Consider the following 26914-nt stretch of genomic DNA (forward strand, 5'->3'; position numbering starts at 1 on the left):
CATCATCAAAGACAATGGCCTCTGAACTAAATGCAATTTCTGGACTCAGAATATGGAAAAGGTTAAAATCTTGGAGAAGCTGCTCGTTTCGGAACAACAGATTGGACCTGAAATTCGTCTATTCGGATTTGAGAATGTACCAGCAAAGACTTCAAGGCAGACTCAAAACAAAGTCAGCCTGTTCCAAAACAATTCTGTTATTATCTACATTTGGCTTGCCGATGTGGCCTTGAAGGCCAAAGTCTTATCAATTCTCCCTGGAATTTTTGTCAACAAAGGCTGTATGCCTTCTTGCCTGTGAACATCTGTGAACGTGATTCATGGATTTTTCTGCAAACACACACACACAAATGCATAACACTGCCTCCTACCATCTGGAAACACACACACACACACACACACACACACACACATATATATATATTTACTCCATTTACTCTCTCTGCTATGTAACTTGTTTTTCGCCCCTCCCCCTCCACCTCCCTCCCTCTTTCATTATCTTAGTCAGTAATTATTACTTCGGCTGTATAGCGGTCCTGGGGTACTTTTAGATAGTTCGGTACCGTTAGTTTTAGCATTGCCATGTTTTAGTTTATTTAGCCTTCCTGTACACTTAGCTTAGTTACTGTACAATTAGTTATCATATTATATATAATTGGCTGTTAGCGGGCCTTTTTTTTGGTACCTCTTAGCATTATACCACATCAATGTTTTTACCTCTATCAATTCTATCAATTTTTTATGTTGGCTGTTTTAGCGGGCCTTGGCACTGTTAGCTAGATTCTTTGTGCCTTAGTTTAGTAATATCATGTTTTAGTAGTTTAGTTATCCTGTACCTTAGTTAGCATTGTCATGTTTTGGCTTAGTTATCTTGTACCTTGTACCTTAATTGGCATTATCATGTTCTGTAACTTTGTATTGTTGTTTAGCTTAGTTGTCTCTCTTGTATTTTGTCTGTAACTTTGTCTGTAATTTTGTTCTTGTGTTGTAAAGCACTTTGAGTCGCCTTGTGCTGAAAAGTGCTATATGAACAAATTTCACTTCACTTCACTTATTTTGTATTCCACACTACACAAACCCACAAAGAAGACACTAGATCGCAGAAACGGTGGCGAATCACTTTAGAAACAATAAATATTGGGTTAAAGTTGTGGGAAAGTTGAGATGTTTTGGACAAAGTTGCGATTTTGCGGGGTTTGCTTGATTTTGCATTAATAATTGTGATCGCAACATCATGAAATCCTGGAGGGTCTGATTAGTGGCTTATATTACTGGGTGAAAAAATAATATTCAGCTATTTTGATGATGTTTGTTGTGTTGAGCTGGGTGGTTTTGGTTGGGGAGATGGGTAGCTATGTTACTAGTTCGCCCCATTGTGGAGGTGTGCTAGGTCTAGCTTTAAGTCGGGGGCTTGGAGACTCCGCACTGGGTTCTGTTCAGTTAGGTTCGAGGTCAGGTGGGATTAGACATTGGGAGGGGTGTTTTTTGCACATCAGTTTATTTTGAGTATTTAATAGATAGCTTTGCAGTCATGCAACAGTTAGTTAATAAATTACACACAAACAAATATTAACTGACCTATATAAACATTGCAAGGGCGGTGTCATTTTAATCAGTTGGAATGTTCGAGGGATAAATAGTCCTCTAAAGAGAGGGAAAGTGTATGCGCAACTCCGTTCTTTGAAGGCCGATATTTGTTTTCTTCAGGAAACTCACATTAAGAAAACAGCAGCTAAGGTTCTTAGCCCCTCATGGGCTTCTCATGTGTACCAGTCAAACTTCAGCACAAAAACGAGGGGGGTCGCAATATTGATAAGAAAAAATATACCATTCACCCATAACCAGACAATTTCAGATCATAGAGGATGATATGTGATCGTATGTGGGCTGCTAAACTCAACACCAGTAACATTAATCAATGTGTATGGGCCCAATTTTGATGATCCCATCTTTTTTCAAAACCTTTTTAAGGCAGTGCCAGATTTGATTAGCTCTAACATGATCATTGGAGGGAACTTAAATCTAACCTTAGATCCAGTCTTGCATAGACAACGCCCTCGATCTGGTGTATTCAAGAGCAGAGACTCTCAAAAATCTGTTAAATTCACACAATCTGGTTGACATTTGGAGACTGCTAAATCCTACTGGAAGAGATTATTCATGCTTTTCTGCAGTTCATAAATCCTACTCTAGGATTGATTACTTTTTGCTGGATGCTAGATTGCTGGCATTGGTATCAGGCTGTAAATACCATAATATTCACATATCAGATCATGCACTGGTATGTTTGAATCTTAAGCTGGATTGTGTGAAGGGCAGGGGGCAATTGCCACATTAACAACGCTTTGCTGAAAGATAAAGAATTTTGCTCCTATATCTCAAATTAAATCACACTATACTTGAGCTCTAATGATACAGGAGATGTGGATGACTCAATGCTTTGGGAAGCTATGAAGGCGGTCATAAGGGGATGTATAGTGTCATACGAGGCGGCGAAAAACAAGGAGTCTAAGTTGAGGTTGAATGAAATAGATAACCTGCTGACCAGTCTAGACAAAGTACAACAGAGTTCAGACACTTTAAATAAAATAATGGCTTTGCGGTATGAATACAACTCTATTATATCAAGAGACGTTTCTAGACTGTTGGTACAAGTTAAACAAAGATGGTTTGAGTTGGGTGACAAACCACATAAATTACTAGCTTGACAGCTTAAGCAGTTGCAGGCCTCGAGAGCTATACATTGTATTAAGCTCGAAGATGGCACTTTACTCACGAATCCAGATAAAATTAACGACAGCTTCGCAGACTTCTATGCCAAAGTTTATCAATCGCAGGGAAAATTGGATGTTAAAAAAATGGAAAGGTTTTTTGATAACCTAAATCTGCCAAGACTGCCGTCAGACTTAACGGACATACTAGAAGCTAATGTAACTTTGCAGGAGATTGAATCTGTCATCTCTGCTCTTCCTAATAATAAAGCGCCAGGTCCTGATGGGTTCAGGGTGGAGTTTTTCAAAGCGTTCAGCCCCAAACTATCACCTCTACTTTTGCGTATGTTAAACCACTCTAGGCAAGTAGCTAAACTTCCTCCTACTCTATACAAAGCCAATATCTTGCTCATCCCTAAACCGGGTTCTGACCCGGGAAGTATTTCGTCCTATCACCCAATTTCCTTGTTATCCTTAGAAACCAAAATTCTCAGTAAAATCCTTGCTAACAGACTCACAGAACACATAGGCTTAATCATCCATCCAGATCAGACTGGCTTTATGCCGGGTAGACACATGTTTTTAACCTACAACGCCTTTTCAATATACTATTCTCAGACCATACAGACGAGGCCATGGTTATTTCATTAGACGCACAGTTGTTGATTTTTGGAAGACTCTCCCTCTATCTATGGCTGGTAGGATTAACGTTATTAAAATGGTGGTATTACCACAGTTTCTTCATCTATTCCACTCTATTCCATGTTTTATAGTAATGTCATACTTCAAACAGTTAGACTCTATTATCATCCCCTTTATTTGGGGTTACAGGAATATCATAATCTCTAAAAAAACACGTATGTAAACCAAAAGTAAAAGGTGGATTCTCCTTGCCAGATTTCAGAGTATATTATTGGGCATCTCAACTATCCATTATAGCATGGTGGAAGAAAGGCCCACAGCCACCCAACAACTCTTGCCCTGCCTGGTTATCCTTGGAACAACGATATTATCACAATACGCCCCTGGCTTCCCTAACACTTTATAATAATAATTTTGTCACTGGCAATACTATAAGAATCTGGAAGCAGATAGAGAATTATTTAAAAACTCTGACAGTCTACTTTGATGCCCCCATTTGCGAAAACCATTCCTTTGTTCAAGGTCTCAGTGATGCCGTTTTCCAAATGTGGAGAATGAAGGGTATCCATGTGATAGGGGATCTATACATTGATGGCACCCTTGCGTCTTGTGCTCAGTTGTGCTCTGTATACGATGTTCCGCGGTCAGGTTTCTTTCGTTTTCTGCAGATCAGAGACTATATTAGTAAAAACATATCAAATTTTGGAACTCTTACCAAGCACGAAGCCCTAGAGGCAATAAACAAATTTGATCCAATTAATCGGGGGGCGGTGATATAATTTAATAAGATCCTCAACAATACACCAGTAGACACAACTAGAATCAAGAAAGCATGGGAGGACGAGCTGGGACAGCAGTTACCTGACGAAGTGTGGGAAGAAGGCTTGAAAAGTATACATGACTGTTCAGTCAATGCTAGGCACAATCTTATACAATTCAAAACAATACATAGACTTCATTATTCGAGAGAAAAATTAAGCACTTTTTATCCAAACGAGTCACCAATATGTAATTGCTGTAAGGCTGCCACAGGCAACTTGCTTCACTCCTTTTGGTCATGTGTGCAGCTTCATACATTTTGAAAAAAAAAAATTTCCATTTCTTTTCCACTGCTTTTGGGAAACAATGGGATCCAGATCCACATATTGCAAATCTCGGAGCTTCTAAGGTCCTACCCTCGGCCAATAAATATGAGAAAGTTGCCCTTTTGTTTAGTATGGTGACTGCTAAAAGGTTGATTTTGAAGGTTTGGAAAAAGGACTTTGTACACACATTTGATCTGTGGCTGGGAGAACTGGCAAACACATTACACCTGGAAAGACTAAGATATTACAACGAGGACAAAGTAAACATGTTTGAGAAAATATGGGACTCTGTACTGAAATCCCTTCAATGATGGGATAATAGATGATCAAAAGACTAATGGCTGGAACTGAGTGAGCCCTTGCTCCCTGGTGTGTTTTTGGAACGATGGGTTTCAAAATGTGGTGAATTCATTTCATGTTGCTTTGACTGTGTAGCTTTTGTTATATGATGTGCTGTTCTGGTTTAGGTGGGTAGGGAGGGGTGTTGATGTCATTAGTTAGTGTTGAATGGGAGTTGTGTCAGTCCAAATGCGTGGACATTTTGGACGCTTTTCAAGCCCAGTGGAGAGAAACAATGTTTGTGGCAAATCAGGGTACAGTCTTTAAACACAAGTGTCATTCTTTTAAAATGATTCCCATTTACCAAATTCTTTAAATGTATATTGTAGGGTTTGTTCTGTATTGTTGACAGTTCAATAAAGTGATTAAAAATAAAAATATATAAATAAATAAATAAACACTTGTGTTCAAAAAAGAGACCAACATTATTGTCAGTGTTCAAGCAGTGTTTCTGCTCCAAGAATATGATGAAAAAAATGTTTTTGAACAGTATTCGGTCAGTTTGGCTTTTGCAGCCCTAACATCCACTACTATCATCTTATTAGGATAATTGTTTTCAACATGTTGCAGGTGTGCAGTATTTACTACACTTTTACGAAATAAAAGATACAAATGTTGTGATTTTAGAGGACAAAAAATATAAATTTTACAATTCCAGAGCTTTTATGCTGAAACTGCATTGATTTTGGCTGCAAATCAAACTATCTTTAACATCTTTTGATTTGAGAATGTTTTGTTTAATGCATGAGCAACCTAAATCAAAATGTCCACAGACTGAAGAGGAAAAAAAGAGGATTTTTTGTTGTGTATTCAAAAAGGGTAGTACAAACAGCTGGAGTAAAAATTGTTTTAGGTTGCTTGCACAGCTCAAAGCTGCAGAGGTGACTCTCTCATTCACCAGGAAGAACTCCAACACCAAGGCGCTCGGCCATGGGCCTACCACCTGCAGGTAAAGCCGTCAAGGTCAGGTGCTGTGAAAGCCAGGTGCCAGTCAAGGGTGGAGCCCTGGGCAAGTCAGGCAGGTGTGGAGCTACTCACAAACCCCAGGCTCAGCACCTCAATGTTGAAGTTCTTCCCAATGAATGAGAGGGTTGCCCCTCTGTGGCGTTGAGCTGCAGGAGGGAAGGTTCTGACTGTTGTTTCTGCTAATTCACAAGATGAGGTCATCTGGAGAGATTAATTGTTTATCATAACTCTGGTTTTACTTGACCTATCGACACAATTTAAAAACTGGTGTAAAGTTCGAAGTCTGTACTTTTGACAAAAATTGAAATGGCAACTCAGAGAGGGTGCGTCTGTCTGCTAGAGCAATTTAAATTTGTCATGTGACTTGGAAACGCAAGCGCCACACTTGATTGCTGCCGCACGCTGTCCATGGCTGTGCACACACTTCCTGCGGATTCTTCTTTATTGTTGTTCTGCAACTTCTTCTTCCGGGTACTGAAACTAGAAACCGAAATTTAGAAATTTCAATGATTCCGGGAGAATCAGAACGTTAGTCACAGTTCCAATCGATTTTCGAGACTCGAAAATAAGTAAAATAATAAGTAAAATAGGTACCAAGTCACCTTGAGCTCAAGTTAATGATCAATATCGTTATTCTGCTGTCTGACCTAGGGCACTACATTTTGAGAACTCAAGTAAAGAGAGAGGCAGAGTTGTCAACTGATCACCACCTGGTGGTGAGTTGGGTCCGGTGGTGGAAAAGGTTGTTAGACAGACCTAGTAAACCGATACAAATAATGAGGGTGAACTGGGAATGTCTGTTGAAGGTCCCCATTCATGAGATCTTCAACTCACACCTCAAAGATGTTTTCTTTTTTGTACAACCTGGGAGAAGTCAGGCTCATGGAATTCTAATGGGCACTGTCCATAGCCCCTATTCCATGAGAAGTGGCCAGGAGAACATTGCTGCCTGTTGCGCTGGCAACTGGAGAAACCTCTGGTGTGAACAACAGAGGCCATTAAGCTGAAGGAGGAGGCCTTTAGGGCCTAGTTGTCCCAGAACACTCCTGAAGCAGCTGATAGGTACAGGATGACCAGACAAATTACAGCTTCTGTGGTTGCAGAAGAAAAAAGTTGGGAGTGAGAGGAATTCAGAGAGGCCATGGAGGACTTTTGCTTGGCCTCAAAGAGGTTTTGGCAAACCATTCAACGAATGAGAAAAGGAAAACAGGCCCTGTCCATGGCTGTGCTTAGTTTGGGTGGAGAACTGCTGACCCAGACTAGGGATATTATCAGACAGTGGAGAAAATAAATAGATGGATGAATGTTGTGTAAAGGGTAGAAAATAACAGAAAAAAAATCTAAATTTAACCTAATTTTAATGTGAACTGAAGATCAGAAGTTTGATAGTTTGTCAATCTATAGGATTTACCATCTCTCCCAACTTCTTGCTCTTAGACCACTGAGACCAATTACTGACAAATTATGAGCTAAAGAGGTTTTAAAACTAATGTTCTTAGAACTAAAATGCAAAACACAAGAGCTCAATGTGCTACTTTTTACTGAACAGAAATCCATGCTATTAACACAGTATGACAGAAACAAAATACAGAAAAATTAGGAATATAAAAAATCTAAAGTAAAAAGCTCTGATCTGAAACTGGATATTAATATTTGAAGTGAGGGGAAGGATTGAATGGGCTACATAAATCTAAAAGTGAAGACAAAAGAAAAAACTTGGATACAAGAAAAAAAGATATATAATGAACAATGTGTTAGAATGTTAAGTCACAGAAGTAGAGGCATCTTTTGTGACCAGGTAATTTTCCTAAAAGAAATGACATTTTATCCACATATTTTAAGATTGACATTTTGACCCCTGAAGAGAAAATAAATTGTACCAAGTCTGTATTATGAAATAATTTTAGCAAAAATTGTCCAAAGCTGCTACACAAAAAAGGGAAAACAAATCTACCAAAAGATACAATCATGTTTCACTGTGTTGCAGAGCTGAATTAGAATTTTTTGGTTATCTCTGTTCAAAGAACTGTCACAGCAAGATTTACAGGGACAATATGCAAACTGCACACAGGAAACTCAAAAGTAAAAAAACTGAGAATCGGAAGAGACTGACCTCAAGAATGACCTCTGGAAAAGGTTTGTGTTTATTTACTAAAGCTCAACGTTGTCTGTATTTTTGTTACTCGGGTTTAGATAACACTGCTATTTTCTTTATCTAACAGTGAAAATAACTGCAGTGAAGACTATCTTTGCAACATAAATCATTGCCAACAACAGTTACAATAAAAGAGAACTTTAGAGAGGTATCTTGCTCCCTTAGAGCAAGGCTAGAAGGTAGAGGTGTGTGTGAGAATGGGAGAAGCTGAAAACTAGTCACACAAATGTCTTTAAATCTGAGAGGGTTCTAATTTAGAGTCTCAGGCTGTTTCACGCTGATAGGACAGTTCCTTAACTGGGTGTTTGAGGTCCCCAAGAAAACAAGAGAAATAGAGAGCACTTCTCTCACCATACTGTCAGAGAGTCAGGGTGGGTCACCCACGATTTTTCCTTTATTCACACATTGCAGTCTTTATGAAAAGTGAGCATACAAGTGACCTGTGAAAGGCTGAAGAAAACTGAAAATGCTTGATCAGTTCAATAAATGCAGACTTTCTACTTTCCCCATTTCACTCATGCTAACAAGCAAACAAAAAGTGTTCCAGTTGGGTCATTTGCATTCCTGAGGTTAACGTAAAGAAACAAAATGTTCTGGTGGAATATGCCAAAGAGTTAAATGCCTAGCATTCTTTGAAAGACTGCGACAGAGGACTCAACAGACATGAGCAAAAACATCTTTGCCTGACTTTCGTTTTGGAGGGTGGGCAACAATAAAATGTTAAAACACTCACACCTACTTTCTCAGCTACCTGAGTGCTACTTTGATATTCATACAAGGACGGTGCCTAGTAAATATCCAGTGATATTTTTAACAGTTTTTATCGGATGCCAAAGGGCATTTCAGAACTCACAAATAAAGACCCTTATGGCTGTCCATGCGCCCACCTCTCCCTCTCCACTGCTGCCACAGATCACCAGGAACACAAAAACTTTTCACAAAGCAGAAATTCTTATGTTTCATCTAAACCAGACATTGTTGCTTTCTTTTGGTGTAGAGAGCTTTAGATACCCTCTTCTTCTACTATTTTCTGTTGTGGCAAAAAAGCAGGCTAAAAAGCACCCACTTCCAGATGAGTGGTAATCACCTAACACATTCTTCCTCTTGTTGTGTGCGCCGGACCCTGATGTCTGTCCAGTGATGTTTCGGAACACATATGTGTGTCGAAACATGCCTAGTGTTGGCACAAAACCTTCATCAATGCAAAGTTCGGGTTTGTTATGGTAAAACTGCGGCAGAGAGAGCATCAATCCAAAGGACAGGAGCAGTCAGGGAGTCTCACACACAAACACATGAACACAAGTTTCTTTTACCATTTCAAGAACTATTTAAAAAAAACAACTCACCAATTCAAATTATGTTTATTTAACAAAAGCACACCGCCCCTCTTGGGTGCACTGACTCACCTATAGTTGAGTCGGTGACCTTTTCAAATAAGTTCATAAGAAATTATGACTGTGAAATGGTGCAATATATCACATAAAAAAAGATTTACTCTTTTTGTTCTAAAATCTAACTTTTAAAACCAAATTTGGTAAAGAATAAAATGATTCATCAGAATAAAAAACCTTAACACCAGGAGACACAGTTTCCCTTACAATTTGTTGTGATTGGAAACTGATCTCCATAAATGCTTAAACTACAACATGGCTTCACTGGATTTTTATTTTATTATTTTTTGTAATTCTAGAGGACTATTCTAACAGCACGCACAAACTCAGTAACAAGCCACAAAATGGTCCATTACCATGAAATTTAACATTTAGCCAAAAGAGGCAAAAACAAATGTCTGGAAATAGGCAATTTCACTACTACACTGTTATATGAAGCAGCTGAAATCTCACTTAAATTGTTGTAGTTGCAGGGTGATAGCACATTTCCAGTTGGAACAGCTGTATTAGTTTATAATATCCTAAGATGCAAAGATTATGCAGAAAGAAGTGCACTGCAATGTAGACATGAACAATTCTGAACTCATTTTACAATGTCAAAAATGGATTATTTTATGTTAATAAGACCATTCTGAGAAACACAAAGGCAAAACTCTGAAGTTGGGAAGTTCATTGCTCGAAACATTTACAGCATACACACACCACACACAGCATAGATAGAACGAGGCTGACTGAGACATACAAACGGCTCATTCTGCATTAAAAGCCAGTGTTTGGAAAAACTTTGGCTTTTATCAAGTAAAACGGAAAAATGGCATTGACAAGACCCACAATAGTCTTTTTACATACACACACACATATACACACACACACACACACACACACACACATACTCCCCCCTCACCAACCCTTCTCGTCCCCCCTCTCACACCATTTGCTATTCAAAATATGAACATTTTAGTCTACAAAGGACTATCTCCTATTCTTGAGGTGCAGGTGAACAGCTGAGTTTTGTCCTGAAGAGCTGTGTTGAGCCATGCATCTGGAAAAGCTGGTTAGTTTCCCCAGTATAGAGGTCTGAACATTCCTCCCTGCTCTGAACTTTAAAAAGTCTTCAGTTGATCCAAAATACTGCTGCTGGAGTTCTGATAAAACTTAGAAAGAGAGATCATATTTCTCCAATTTTAGCTTCCCTTTATTGGCTCCCTGTCAAATTCAGAACAGATTTTAAAATCTTACTTCTAAAATCCTTAAACTAATCAAGAATTGGTGAAACAACAGTGGTTGTAATAATTTGATTTTGTATACAATTGTGTCTTCTATTGTTTACATCATCAAAATAAACTGGTGGTACTATTACTACTAAACATCCATAGCTCTCACTAACAAGCTCCATCTTATATCTTATTGTTCTATAATTTCCAAACGGAACACTTCGCTCTCAGACGGCAGGTTTACTTCTGGCTCCTAAAAGAAACAAAAAGTAGAACAGGAGGCAGAGCTTTCAGTTCTCAGACTCCCCTCTGGTGGAACAAACTTCCAGTTTCTGTCTGTGAGGCTGACACCCTGTCTACCTTTAAGACCAGGATTAAGACTTTGCTTTTTGATCAGTCCTATAGTTAGGGTTGGCTTGGGTTTCCTGACTTATTCCTTAGTTCTGCTGTTTTAGCTTAGACTGCTGGAGGACAAACTGACTACATTTCCTCCCTCTGATGCTGTCTTTATTCCCTCTATTCCCTCTTTGTATTTATTTCTATCATTAATATGTTTTTCTTTGTCTTTCTTCCAGTAGAAACTGCATCTGGACCAGTCATTCTGTGTTTGTCTGTGTCTCTTGTGTTTGTCTGTGTCTCTTTTCTGTCACCTCAAACCCCAGCAGGTCAAGGCAGATGGCCGCTCATCCTGAGCCTGGTTCTGCTGGAGGTTTCTTCCTGTTAAAAAGGAGTCTTTCCTTTCCACTGTTGCCAATGTGTTGCTCAGGATGGAAGATTGCAAAAAAGTGAAGATTTGCCTCAATCTGTTGGCTTCATTAGATAGATAACTTTTACTAATCTGCTTTTATAATGTATGTGAATGTTTCTGTACTGAGATGATTTTTTTTTGGAATTGGTGCTATATAAATAAACTGAATTAAATTAAATACATACGCCACATCACTCTTTTTTTGGATGTTTTGTCCTTATGATGAACCAGCCTCTGTCTGAGAGTGCTGTTACATTTGAAATCCACTGACATAACAGAGCAATATTAAGTGAGTGAAGTAAAAGTGTCCACCTAACTCAAAGAAGGCAAAGCAAATTACAAAGTCCATTGCAACTTCTCTTGCGAAGGATTTGCATCTGCATTTAGTTGTTGAAAACCACAGCTTGTTAGCTATGTTGTTAGCTATGTTGTACCCTTTGGAGCCACAATAAAACATGAGTTTTATTATACAGTTATTCCCATACTCTTCAAAGGAATCAAACATAAAGTCATAGAAGCACTAAAGAAAGTGAATAAAATAGGCCCAACATTTGATTCATGGACATCTATTGGTCACTAAATCTTATGGATGCCTAAAGAGGCATCTATAATTATTTTATAATCACATTGCAGCTCTCTGAATTGTAATTGAATCGTGCTGTGCCTAAAGATTCAAAGCCCTAGTAGAAACATGCATCATCAGCAGCCCAACACTGACTTTTCTGTCATCTGTAAGAAAAACCATCACAGCTTTGTGTGTACTGTCACCTCCCTGCAGACATCAAGATGAAGACCAAAAACACAAAAGAGATGTATTGAGATTCAGCGTGAGCAAGACTGCAGAGAAGTGAGCAGGTGCTGAACACAGAGATGAAACAAGCTGAAAAGCCACTGTGTCATGACACACACAGAAGCAAAGAAAATGGACTTGTGACCCATACAGAACTCTGAACTCAAGAGCAGTAAGAGGAAAGAGAAAAAAAAAGCTCTGTGTGTGGTGAAGAACATTCTGGACCAACAGAACAAAGTATGGTTGTTTTCCTTTTGGGTGTAGTCAATCATATTCAACTTCCCTGTCAGGGATTCATTACCATTTGAGATCCAAACAGCTGAACGAAAGCAATGCAATGAGTGAAGCTGCAGTTTAAAAATCAATTTTGGAGCTCACCTTTGGTATTGGCAATCTTTGAGGTCAGCTCCAGAGTCTCAATGTCTTCAGAGCCAATATTCTCTAAGGTGATGGTGAGCTGCTGGGTCTCTCCGTTGAAGAGCTGGACAGACACGGAGCTGGATAGTTCTTCTTTGGACATGGGCTGAGGCATGTGAGCTGACCTGAGTAAGTAGAAGTAGAAACACAAACAAAGGTTCAAAAACAGAACAGCTTGGTCAATTTGTGTTATGGTCAAAAAAAAGATTAGCCCCAGAACAACTGCAAATATTAAAAAAAAACAACAACTAAATAATTATTGACAAATTTGAAAAATATTTTTGCTTAAAAGCCCATCCCTAACACACATGCTGATCTTTATCTGTCTACAGGTATTACAAATTAAACCGTCCCCTCATATATAGATAAGGTAGAGCTCAGACACAATGAAGTCAGTGAGAGCTCAAGTAGGTACAAGTAAATTTGTCTCTCAGTAAAATCATACCACAATTCCATATACAGTGGTGATGTTTAGTAGCAATTGAGTACAAAGTGGTTACTACATAACACACATACAGTACATGTTGTTTTATGGGTAGTATTTTGCTGTGCTGCATCTGCAGGAGACTAGTTGGTGACTCACAATTGCATGAGAAAAGACAAATTTTCAGTTGTATTCTCACTGAATTCTGAATATTTGCAACCAAGCAGGCTGTGTAAATTATTTCATTGTTCATCTTCCTCTGCATAGTAACCACCTGACTAGCATTGACACCCACTTGAGTTCACTTCAGAAGTAAAGATAAGCAGATTTGGATTGATTTTTAAATAAGTGTTATTTTTCATCTGCATGGTTTTTAGACCTGGACATTCTGGCTGTAGCCTCGAATATTTTTTGTCATAAGGAGAGTTCCCAGGCAAGTATCAAAATTAATCTCTAGCACTCTAAACTAAAAAAAAAACTAAACTAAATTGAAAAGTGTTTAAAAGAGGTTTGAGAAAGCCTCAACAATTTTGCAACTATTTTGAGAGCCCTTAACATTCTGAACGTGTTTAAAATGCATATGAGTGTATGGGACATTTCAAGCAAGAACAAAGTACAGCAATGAATAGAATATGCCTATAGATGATAATGTGCTCTCTCTGCTTTGGCAGTTTGACTAAATTTTCTAATCTTTCATGGTCCAAATGTCTTCAAATTACCCAACCCATGTTGAATAGGACACCCTGAACAAAGAATTGTTTCACACCACTGTCACATTTCTGAAGCAGAGAAAAGAGAGAGAACACTTAGGTCCTAGGAAGGACTGAGGGCTGAAATGCTGATAAATCGCTTCAGGTAAATTTAGTAGACTACATAAGATTTTGTAGTGTGCTACACCATTTTAAAGTACTACAAAAAGGCTTTACAAACAAACCAGCAAATAAAACCCAGAGACTAAAGATTGCCTAATAAAACATAGCTGAAAACATTCAGATTTCTGTAATTTTAAGAAGCAGATTTATAAGTCTGCGGCTTTGTGCAGACAAGACGTCAGCGAGGAACCTCGTAGAGGATTAAAGCTTTGAAGTCAAAGCTGAAAGCCTCCCTGTAAACCTTGTGAACTCCCCCCAGAGACAACATCTTATATTTATATTCTATTTGCTTCATCTGTCTGCAGCAGTACTCTTCCAGCACTAGAGAACAAAAAGATTTTTTAGATCAGAAGCTGCTTAAGTGCCGTACTTCCAGACACAACCTAAGCACTGGATTATTGCTGTTTAGAAATCATTTTTCAAAACTCAAACCGGATGCATTACCCATTATTTTGTGGTAGTAAATGACCTCTCTCATGTTGTTTTCACTGGTACTGCAGTGAAAATACATCCTCACCAAATTTTATAGGAAAAAAGGATCACATGTTCAACTTCTGTTTATATTAATAAAACCTGAAACTATCTCCAACACTAAAAAAAAAACTCCACAAAGATTTTTAGGTCTACCATGATAATCACCTTTTTTATTGTTTTGTTTGTTGTACATTTGAACTTTACAGCCCTCAGAGCCAGAGTTAAATCTACAGTTTGGTTTTCTTATATTTTGGTGTGAATCTAACAAATTATCATGGGGGTAAAGATGCATCAAATTGACTAGTAACCCAGGACTGGCTCATGATTTAGCACAATAGATATGAAACTAAATAATACTTCTGCAGAGGCAGAATATGTTTTTAAGAGCACTTAAATAAAGGGTTGTTTAGGGGGTCCAAACAGAAGAATACTGTACTATACATAATATTATTGACGGTGTCATGGGAAAAATACTGTTTCAGTGATTCTTGCTGCATGTGACCAGCATGATTTAGTTTAGTTAGGGATGCCTTTATTCTTATCCCTATAGGGTGCCAGGATGTATGTGTTATCTGGTCCTTTTGTTTCCCCCTGACACCCCCTGACTGTATGGAAATTTACAAGGATGTGCCTACGAGCCTATAAAGGATGTGTTCTTTAATTACCTCCCCTTTTGGTCAGCTATCTGACCCTTCTGTTCCCCCTGACCCCTTCTCATCCTACAAGTGGTATAAGAAGGGGGAGCTATCTGTAATGCTTCAGACTCACTCTGCTGACTCACCTCAGCGATTCTCAGCTATATAGCTTAAATAAATTATCCTATAACAAAACTCTTTGTTGTCCTTTTTGTTAAAGAAAATTCCACAACAACGGCAATAGTTAATGCCAATAAAAATAAAAAATACTTTAAAATAGTGTACAGTGTTTAGCACTCTGAGTATGTTTTAAACATAAAAACAGTTACAAAGTCGGCTTTCTACCACCTGAAGAACATCTCCAGAATTAAAAAACTAATGTCACAACAAGACCTAGAGAAAATTATGCACGTGTTCATCTTTAGTTGTCTCGAATACTGCAACAGTGTCTTCACAGGTCTGCCAAAAAAATCAATCAGACAGCTGCAGCTGATCCAAAATGCTGCTGCTCGTGTTCTCACTAAGACCAGAAAAATAGAGCACATCACCCCAGTTTTAAAGTCTCTACACTGGCTCCCTATAGCTCAGAGAATAGACTTTAAAATACTTCTATTAGTTTATAAATCACTGAACGGTCTAGCACCACAATACATTAAAGACTTCCTATTGTCGTATCAACCCTCCAGAACACTCAGGTCTTCTGGTTCTGGTCTACTTTGTATCCCCAGAACCAGAACCAAACATGGAGAAGCAGCTTTCAGTTTCTATGCACCATCAATCTGGAACAAACTCCTGGAAAACTGCAAAACAGCCAAAACACTAAATTCCTTTAAATCAAGGCTGAAAACTCACCTGTTTAGAGCTGCCTTTGATTAGTAGTCCACAAACAAATTCAGGTGTAAAGCTGCTCTGAACAAAATATTACTAAAATATTATTAGAACATTAGTGTGGTTTTTTTTGGATGTTTGTAATGATGTTTTTGATGATTCTAATGATGATTTTTTGATGATTGTATTGTTATCCTACTGATGTTTTTATTATGTGAAGCCCTTTGAATGCCTTGCTGCTGAAATGTGCTATACAAATAAATTTTTACTTACTTACTTACTTAAATAGAATGCTCAGCTATTACCACACTAAATTTTAGCTCAATATTTGCAAAACTGGCTGAGTTATAACTTTTTTTGTGTTGGCTAATGTCAAATAGCTGTGACGACCATTTTAATTTGTGTTAACTATAAAATTTATTGAGTCGTAGATGTACATTTGATGATTATTTTCTGAAACTTTAAAACAAAAAAAATTATCCTGTGGTTTAGGAGATATGTTGCTAACAAACAATCAAAGTTGACTGTAATAGCTAATGGTGAAGCTTTTACAGATCTTGCATGATCTGTTAGTGTTCGTTGGGGTCATTCTCCACCTACAGCTTTATACTTCACTATACTGGTCACAGGAGCATTATGTTTCTTCTCTGTAATCTCTGTCAATAGTTGTGTGGAATCATTCATCAACAGTTCACCAATAAACACATCATCTGTGATGATGCAGCTGTTTTGTCCCGGAGTTTAAATCTGACCTGTAACAACTTGTGACATTACCACTATGGGAACATAGTGATCAAAGGTACAATGGGTGCTGGAGAAAAAACTAATTCCACAACAGGAATAGTGATCGATTATGGTCCAAACCGTGGAAGTGATGTGCTGAGCTGGAGACGAGGAAGAGATGGGATGACTTCCACCAAACAGCCACTGGTCTTCACAGCAGCCAGATCCTCAAGCAGGCAGTCGCTAGTCACACCAAATACTGAAGTGTGATAACCTGCAATCGAATGGAGAACAGGCAACAGAGACAGGAGCTGTGAGCTATGTTACTTTTAAAACGTAGTTTAAAATTAATGTGTAACATGACTGTGTCAAAGAAGAATGTCTGAGTTGCATTAACCGTTAATGGTGATGTTGCCAGCTGTGCGTGGAACCCCAACCAGAGTGACAGGGTACAGACCAGACTCTGCTGGCAGGGACAGCGCCGCAGGCAGAGACTCAAACTCGACTCCAGAAGTCAGCAAACCCTGACAGCAACATAGGATGGATAATTCTCAGCAACAAACCAAGAGTAACTTTCATCCAAACATTCCCTGATAATACTGCTGAGCAGAAACCAATCATCGCTGAAACCAAAACCTCATCTGGTTTGTCAACTTCTGGACACTTTCTGCAGCCCGTGCCAACACAGCTTCTATTTGTTTTCTTTTTGAAAAAAAAACCCCCCAAAAAACAGTGAAGTGTAGCTGTGTGATTTGCCAACACCAATTTACTGTGAGGTATCTCTCAAATGGCTACATGCGATTCATTCTGAAGATAAAATCTTTGCCGGCAATTCCAACTCAGAAAATCATTGTATGCCTGACAGGAGACTGAAAATAAGTCCCACAGATCAGAAGACAGGAGAAGGAGGGATCAGAAGAGTTCGAAATTCAGCAGCCCAAACAGACAGCAGCATGTCCCAGAGCCAATGTTTTCTTCTGCATCACAAAGCTCTCGCCAGCGATCCAAAAGGTAATTTTCACAATGAAATTAAAGTATGAGAACTGAATTTAAATCAGCTCAAATGCTACTTAGATAGAAGAGCACAAACAATCATTCTGTATTATTATCAGCTGATTTTCTTAATTTTCTGTCAAATATTTTTAATGAAACTGAAGACACAGTGTCCTATTTATTATCATATGTAAACTACCATATACTAAAATTGTTACAGGCTTTCTTATCTTTCTAGATCTTTTGTAGTTTAGAAAAATATCTTTAGAAATGTAAGGAACAGAAATGCACAGTGTGCTGAATTATACCCAAACAATCCCAATGCTTTTGGCTGTAATAAATCTGCAAAGATATGCTCTGTACAGTATTGCTGTTCCCTGCACAGACTGAGGTGATGTAATGATTGCATCAATCCTTAACTGCAGACCCTACCTCACGAGAGAAAGGTGCCAATGAGCTGAACCTCTCAGGTGTCCTGTATGTGATTTAAAGCACATTCCGTGCCACATAGGGACATTATGTGCTTTTTTTTTCTTGAACAGCACGAGTCTCTGCATTAACCGGAAACAGTGTGTTTGCATTTTAAATAGAAAAGGTTAATTAGTTTGCTTCACTGTCACAGGTTTGTTCTAAGAACTCATGGTGGGTCTGAACACCATAAAACTTGTTAAAGTCTCAGAAAAAGATGAGAAGAAAGATCCTGGAGGGCATGTCGGAATCTGCAGTTTGGTCATTTTATTTACACACCTCCCCAAACAGCAGTGTCAGTGGAAAAGAAAAAAACTATTTATATACAACATGGGCATCAGCATCTCAGTGTTACCTCCTCTGTAACCAGGTAAAACAAACTGCTCTCAGCAGAGCCAGAGGCTTTTCTTATAAACCCTTAACCCTGGCCACAATCAAATCAAGCAATTAGTCACAGTTTCTAATTTAACACATAACCAAATCTTTATATAATACATCCATGTCTGAGAACAACAACATTCATCTTCTTTTCATTTAAAACTTTTATTTTACTAGTTAAAATCTGCTGGTGGAAGACTTCCGTTATCTGTAATGTGGATTCACCACGCCCATTTTTACTCCAGTCTCCACAAGTCGACTGGAGGACGCCCCTCGGGTAAGTAAGAATGAAAATATGTGTGCTTAAATGTAGATGTATGCATTTCAGAATTTTACGAGTGTTTCCAAGTGTGCACCATTAGTCATGCTACAACTACCAGAGGGAAAGATGAGTGAATTATGCGATCCAACTATAGTTGTCCTGCAGAGGGGAAAGGTGGCGTGTAGTAATGTTAATGTGTGCGCACGTGCGTCAAATGCTTCTGTGTGTATGTGTGTCGGTGTATGCATGTGTTCTGTAGAAGAGACGGAACTACCCCCATCACATTCACCAACAATAAGGCTGAAGCGGATGCAACGAAAATTGCATTGTTTGAACTTGTGCTCAGGCTTTATTCTCCTGACAGTGTGAAGTAAACCTTTTGCTTTGCCTCAGGTGATGCTATGATGATGGATTACCTGTTACTTAAACACAAAAAAGAAACAATTCACCCATCCTTCCATCCATTTATCCGTCTGTTGTTGTTTCCCATCTGTCCATGGTGGAGTCATGAAGACACAGGTCCAGGGAAACCTGAAAACATTATACTTCACACCAACAATACTCTCCAGCTCTTTCTGGTGGATCCAAATGTGTTACCAAGCCAGAGGCTATATAAAATCTCTTCAGTGAGGTCTGAGTCTGCCACAAGGTCTCTTCCCAGTGGAAGGTCTCTGGAAAACTTCCAGGGGTTCAAGTGTATATATGTGTGTTTGTATTTTTTGTGTTTTCATGATGTAAAGCACTTTGAACCGCCCTGTTGCTGAAAAGTGCTATATAAATAAATTTGACTTGACTTGTATTATAACCAGATGCACAAACCGCCTCAGCTGACCTCCGAAGGAGCAGCGGCTCTACTCTGAGCTTTTCTCTGGATGCTGGAGATCCTCAACCTATCACTGAGACCGAGCCTGGTCATCCTATGGAAATAGCTCATTTCATACGCTTGTATCCAGGATCTCAATCCTTCTCTCATGATCTATATCTCACAGCCATAGGTGAGGGTTTTTCAAAAACTTCACTTTTCATCTCAACTTCTGTTAGCAAGGCCCTGAATACTGCAGAAAACACCCAGTTATGTCAGTTAATTCCCCACTATATCCTGCCATCATTCATGAACAAAACTCCCAACCACCTAAACTCCTTCACTTAAGGCCAAGATTCACATGTAACCCAGAGGGGAATTTTAAAATTAGATGCAACCCCAAATCAGAAAAGGCTGGGCTAGCATGCACATATAAAGCATAACTTTGACTTTGACTTTTATTCCACATCAAACACTTTAATCCAAATTTCACTTTTTATCAGGTCATCTTTATTTAATTTGTTAGCGTACATCTATTATTGCATTTAAGAACTAATCTTTACCTCAGACAAAGTGATTGGTGGTAAACTAAATTAGTTGTGTAAGATATAAATATATAAAGTTGTGCTTTTCATAATGGAAAACAATTCAAACTGTATCTTCATTTATTTACTCAACTTTAGGTCATCGAGGATATCTGCAGTCAAAATAGATTTTAAAAAAATGTATTTGTAAAAGATACTCTGACATTGAGGATATCAAGTAATGATGCATTTTAGGGCTTTTTTTGTCCCATTCTTCCCACAAATACATCTTAAGGTGTCCAACTATATGGGTTCACTCTTGTCCCTTTAGGTTGCATCTGTTCATTTATAAACAATTAACTGAGCCAGCAATGTCCCGCACAGATGTGAGCTTTCAGAAATGAAGGGAGCTTCACAGAACCATGTGTAGTGCTCCACGTCAACGCAGCAGAATTCCATGCCTCTTTTGGTTCTGTGAAGCTCCCTTCATTTCTGAAAGCTCACATCTGTGCGGGACATTGCTGGCTCAATTAATTGTTTATAAATGAACAGATGCAACCTAAAGGCGAACTGGTCTTTGCTGCCATTTTGCAGAACTATTTTGTGAAACTGCTAATGTAAAATAACATATTTTCCTCACATTACAAAGTTATGGCAGTCCTGACCTGTTCCTATTAGAGAAAGTTGGAGAATTTAGAAACCAAAAATGGGACAAGAGTGAACCCATATAGTTGGACACCTTAAGATGTATTTGTGGGAAGAATGGGACAAAAAAAGCCCTAAAATGCATCATTACTTGATATCCTCAATGTCAGAGTATCTTTTACAAATACATTTTTTTAAAATCTATTTTGACTGCAGATATCCTCGATGACCTAAAGTTGAGTAAATAAATGAAGATACAGTTTGAATTGTTTTCCATTATGAAAAGCACAACTTTATATATTTATATCTTACACAACTAATTTAGTTTACCACCAATCACTTTGTCTGAGGTAAAGATTAGTTCTTAGCAGCTTGTGTAACTCTACCTGTCTATATGAATGAGTCTACAACACCACCTAAAGATCCCTACAGTCACTGAACCTCCATCAGAAAACTTGGTCCTCACGTACAAATAGTGCACATGTACAAAGCTATGGCGTACGCTCTTTTCTATGCAAAACTTCAGATGTATCAATCAGTGACATGCGGTGAGATTCATGGTTAGTGAGGCACTGACTCCTTTAGAGTCAGATTTACATCTCTCTCTCTCTCTCTCTCTCTCTCTCTTTTCTCTCTCTCTCTCTCTCTCTCTCTCTCTCTCTCTCTCTCTCTCTCTCTCTCCCTCTCTCCCTCCCTCCCTCGAAAATCAGAGTATATAAACCATTATATTGGCGACATGCAGCAATACAGCAACAGGCACGGGCCAATTGCAGTTTGTGATGGATTGCGCATTCAGAGGTGAGGTGAGGCTTGTTGCTGCCGCACCTCGCGTTTCACCCTTGTATTTGAACAGGAAATATGCAATTTCAGCGATTTGAGGGATTTTGACTATAAAAATGTTCGAAAATTAGTGAACAAATATTAATATTCATTTTATGCTCTGCCTCACCTGCCTCCCTGACCGCACATCCCTGGTATCAATACTGAAATAACAGGAAAAAAACTGATGCACATTTCTACAGTTTTCAGTCCATTGACTACACTTAAAGGGTATGCTGGTTATCTGTTAATGATGTGAAAATTATTTTTTACCTGACACACATGATGAACATGTATCTCAGGTGTTCAGGAACATAATACTTTTTATCATTTTAGGATTTTATTAGGATTGTTGTTGTTGTTGTTGCAAATGGTGGAGTGTGAAGAGAGAACGTTTTTCAAATCCGAGAGGATTATCTGGGACAGGTTCATCAGACACTTTAGGTTTCAAAGGGCAATCCTGTTGGAATTATGCTTGGAGCTTGAGCTGGTTTTAGCGCACATACAGCTATTGACCACACTGGGGTTCCTAGCATCAGGGGTATTTTAAAGGGATATGTCAGACCAATTTGGACTGTGCCAGTCAACCCTGAGCCAAGCCATGCCAGCTGTGTGGGATGGAATGTGCTGCATGTCAGCCAGGCAGGATGCAAATGCACCTAACCATTATTTTGGCACCTGGTTCAATGGATATTATCATTCTAATGAATGATAATAATAATAATAATGATTTTGTCATGGATTTCAATGTTTTGGGTTTTTAGTTCTTTGTTTCATGTGTTTTCCTTTGTTACCTGTCTTGTAATTTTCCTGTCATGCCTGCCACGCCCACCTCACCTGCCGCTCGTCATGTCCCTAGCTGCAACACATTACCATGTCACCTTCTGTCTTTAAAAGCCGGTCTCTGTTCTTCACTCCTCACTGGGTCATTCCTTTAGTTCACGCCTGTATCTACCACATTTCATGCCATGCCTTGCCTTGCTTTACCTTTTGATTTTGTAATCTTGTTTTTTGCTGCCATGTCAGCCATTTGTTTTTGTTTATAAATTATTTTTATTAAATTAGTTTCTTTTTAAAGATGAGTCTGCGCTCTGGGTTTCCCTCTGTCTATCCCGCTACTGACAAATTTATTCAAATAAATGGCATGGTTGGGAACAGACTACAAACTGACATTTTTGTTTGTTTGTTTATATTTAACCTTTATTTATACCAGAAATAATCCCATGGCGATTCAAAAAAGCTTTTGCAAGGGAATCCTGGCCATGTCAGCAGCATAACAGTTCCCCATTAAAAACACAACAACATTAAAACAGACAACGTGGCACAGGATGGGTGACATCTCTGTTAAGAAGCCCCCCGGTTGCACACCGAGCCTTTCTGGCTTTCTCCAAAGCTCATGAGTGCATTTGTGTTTACGAAACAAATGTGTAAAATTTAAAATGCCTCAGCCACACCTCTGGTGTATTTGACAAAATTGACAGCTTCACACCCGCTGTCACTCCTCTTGCACTTGGGATTAATGCCAGAGGACAGCATGTCAAACACAATGACACCTCTACCCTATTCAGGAGGACTGCCAACTCACATTCCATGAAGTTCTTCCTTTTTCCACATATAAACCTGATTTTTTGAGTGTACATAGAGAAGAACCACACATATTTGCACCTACAGTATTTCTAAATTTAAATGAAAGTGTGTTAAGAGAGGTGTCTTATGTGTGCTTAGGTTTATGCTAATTGGGATGTAAAAAAAAAGAAATGTGCTTGGATTCATGCGGATTTCATCTGATTTTTTTGTTGTTGTCATTTTTGTGTGTATAATTTTCTTGATTTTAGTGTACTCCATGTTTCAGCAGGAAATCCACACAAGTCTTTGTACACCCCCAGACCCCAGATCCTATAAGGACTCTATAAAGAGTGGTCATGTGTTCTGTCTTTAAAAGAAACCTGGAATCTTTACTTCCATGTTTTTCCACATCCCTTACATTGGTTAACATCAGATCTCTCAATTGGCACTTTAAAAACATAAGCTTTGAGTCTGATCTTGGTTTTTGGTTGAATAACTTTTGCGATTGTTTAAAAACTTGTGTCCATGGTCAAAGGAAAAAAGAAAAGTCACATGGCAAAAGTTTTAAATGGAACATCGACATGGAAAATCGTAATTTTACTGAATATTCAAAGCAATATTCATCAATTAAGTGCTAAAACTGAGAGAACACATAGCTTTGACCTCTGACCAAAATAACACAGAATACACCTTTCCTTATTTAACAAATTAATTTTACGTTATAATATCTTTAAGTATTTTACTTATTTGAGCTTAATAGATGTTTTAAACTGAAGCTTGTTCGCATTTTGTGTTTGTGTCAGCATGTCCTGTTATCAGCTGACACAGAGAGGCTCAATCAACCAGCAGGAAGTGTCCACGATTATTCGGCATTAGCCCTGAGACACCTGCTAAAGTGCCTCTGCTTACAGAACTTCTATGGTAATTTACTTTCCAGATAATTAAAGCAACATCACTTTTAACAGGTAGTACATTGTGTGCACTTCTCTGTGTAACTGCTATCAAAGAGCTGAAACTAGGCCCTTTTGGCATTTCATTGTGCACCACAATTACATGTCAAAACTTTCCTACATCGCTGCATAAATAAACAGACATAACAGTCAGCAGTAAGAACAGCAATTAATTTTTTTTTTTTTTGCAAATGCAACCCAAGTAGTGCAACTTGCAACTTGTAAATGAATATGTCTGAAAATAAGTTGTAGGAGAGTAGCAGAGTGTAATAATTAGAAACAGATGTCAGTGAAGTGAAAGCTTCAGCTGGAGGTACTTTAACAAGGAAATGTTCCAAACTTAAACTGCTGCTGTCGCTTAGAAGCTTTTAAGAAAACACAACTGGACACTCAGAAATCTACCAGATCTTCACTAACTTTATCTTGAAAAGAAGATGGGACTGAATGATGCTGGATTTACCTCAAAAAAGAACCTGTCTGATGGGATGATGAGCAAACCAGGAAAGTTAATGGTGTTGGCCTTCCAGGGATGTTTTCTCAGTAATATAAAGAGATTTGTTCTTACAATCTTATATAATCATTCTCGTTCTAAACTGTAAGAAAAGCTTTTACAGTACATTAATTAGGCAGTCAAGTATGACTACAACAACTTGTGTTATTAGCACTGAGCTGAGCACAGAGGGACAGCTTGTACTGAAAAGATTTTAAAAATAAATATATATATAAAAAAGATACAGTAGTTAGATTTCACACAGCAGGAATTTAGACTGATATAAGATGCAGGTCATTAATTTTATTTATTTTACTTCCAAATGTATCATAAGAGAGGATTTGGCCTTGGTGTGATCAATTTTACCCACCATATTCTCCACACGAAGCTCATAAGGCATCGGGTTGTAGACCATCAGCTGCACTTCACAAACATCTCCTTGAACCCACTGGAAATCTAAAAAAGAAAACAACAACAATATAAAATTATTCATGGCTGGAAGATTTTAGTGCTGCAAAAGAAACTCATATAGATCACTATTAAAAAACTGTTTAAAGAAAAGTTTAGTTGCTGTTTAAAATGTAAATCTAAAAACTGCATTCATTCACATATTTCACTCTAAATGTGTAACAGCTACTGTTTTAAAAAAAAAGATCACACATTTTTTGTCATTCTTGTTTGTTTTATGACCTAAACCTAAAATATAATTATGTGCCTTTTTATAGATACATTTTGTTTCTACGAAATAATGTCCCCTGAAAACAAGAAAAACTTTGTTTTAATAAAGGAACTGTGGGTAGTATAGCTTGGTACATTATGAATATTTGATTAGGATTAAAATGATCCTACTTGATTTTAGGCGTGGTAAAAATGGACGATGACCTCACTAAAGTGTAAAATAAAATAAATGAATAAACAAAAAAGAAAACAATCAGCTAGAACATAGATGGTCTTTGCAAGGTCTTGGCAGGATTTTCAGGATATGAAGAATGCAGTTGGCTCCTCATTAAGCGTAACAGAGCATGATATGTCTTGAGCATGCACAAAACCTACACAGCAAGGTCATAAAGGTTTATCATCGCTGTGGCAGCCTTTGTACAACATGGGGCCCGCACACCAACATAGTTTGGTTGTTGAGAATTAGCAGGACTGGTCACGCTGGTCTCATGCCAATGTTGTGACTATTTTTAAAAATAGTGGGATTGTTATCCAGTATGAGAGGGGAGTTTAGATATAGAGTACCTTCAGATGACTTGTTTTAGAGAAATTATACTTAATAGATGCAGTTGTTTTGTTGATTTGCCATCAGTGCACGTTTAGGCTAATTAAGTACATTTGGATTCTAATAGACCCAACCAGCACCATTAATATGGACACTGTGACTGTGACTTTAGTGGTCAGCTCTCTTTTGCTGTCCTTGCTACACTCCTGAGTCTATTCTTACTCTTCCTGTAATAGTCAATGGAGTAAGTCTTTAAATTGAAGTTTAACACTACACCTTGCTGTAACTAAACTATCAGCAGACTATTACATATTAGGGACCGCACTCAACAAGCGCCTGTCTTTACAGACTTGTTTTATGCACAGGACCACTCATAAAAAAATTCATTTTGCTATTTTGTTAAGGTTTAATCATGTCAGTAGTGGTAAATTTTACTGCATTGACCATCGCATTAAAACTGGGAATAAACTGAGTCATGTTGGTTTAAACATCCTGTGGGTCTTTTCTGCAAACATAAAAACTAAAAAGTCACAATCATTTAAGTTCACACGAAGCTTTTACAATGTAAGCAGAAATTTTAATGAGTCATTGTTAGTTTTCCAAGATAAAATTAATGTTACCGCTGTGATGAAACACTAGCAGAGATGATGAGCTGAAATTACTTTAGGGATTAATTAAATATACTCCAAAGTAAACCAGCTTAGGATGAAAGCTTTGTATTCAATTGTGCTTTCTGTGTTTACAGAAAAGCTGCATTTATCTTGAGAAAAATAATCTCACTTGTGAAACAAGGCAAGTATTGTTTGGCACTTTCATGCTCACTGTTCCTGAACGTGTTGAAACGTTTTGTGACACTGAGAACCTATTTAAGTCCTACTGTAGCCTCATCTTCAGTTTTAAACATTCCACATTTTAGTACATTTGGACAGTCTATTGCTGTAATCAGACTTGCAAAGAGGGCTTGAAAATCCCACCTTGGACCCTGGCAGGAAAAAGGATTTATGGATGGCAAACTGCAGCCATGACCCTGGGGAAATTAAACAAGTCCAAAGAAAGATATCTATAATATGACTGTCAGGAAAGCTCCATACTACCCCAGGTCAGCCTCACAGGCATGCTCTAATAGCCAGCCAATTAAGTGTGAAATACACCACAGAAAAAAGAAAAACGTTTTTTTTTTCATATTATATTTGTGCTACTTCAATCTTAATTCTTCAAGTGTCTATTAATATTTAGAATTGATCTCCCAAGGCTTCAGCTTTTTGATACTTCATCCTATAAAGATTTATAGAAAGCTTTAACATACCATCTGTTTGTATTTGATTCCTTAAAAAAATAAATTGTTTTGTGAGACTGTCTCGTACACACTGTAAAAATCATT

At 38.1% G+C, this 26914-nt stretch overlaps 1 protein-coding gene across 2 annotated transcripts in view; it reads right to left on the reverse strand.

Annotated features, from left to right (window-relative positions):
* Positions 1-26914, reverse strand: part of trappc9 (trafficking protein particle complex 9) — a 336991-nt gene that overhangs the window by 240489 nt on the left and 69588 nt on the right. For both annotated transcript variants that reach the window (XM_017431170.2, XM_017431169.2), the window contains 4 exons: positions 24682-24767; positions 16812-16938; positions 16556-16688; positions 12420-12583 (listed from right to left, as the gene is read on the reverse strand). In XM_017431170.2, coding sequence (XP_017286659.1) covers positions 12420-12583; positions 16556-16688; positions 16812-16938; positions 24682-24767 — 510 coding nt within the window. The remainder of the gene's footprint in view (positions 1-12419; positions 12584-16555; positions 16689-16811; positions 16939-24681; positions 24768-26914) is intronic.

Source organism: Kryptolebias marmoratus, linkage group LG5 (genome assembly GCF_001649575.2).
Source record: "Kryptolebias marmoratus isolate JLee-2015 linkage group LG5, ASM164957v2, whole genome shotgun sequence".
Taxonomy (NCBI): domain Eukaryota; kingdom Metazoa; phylum Chordata; class Actinopteri; order Cyprinodontiformes; family Rivulidae; genus Kryptolebias; species Kryptolebias marmoratus.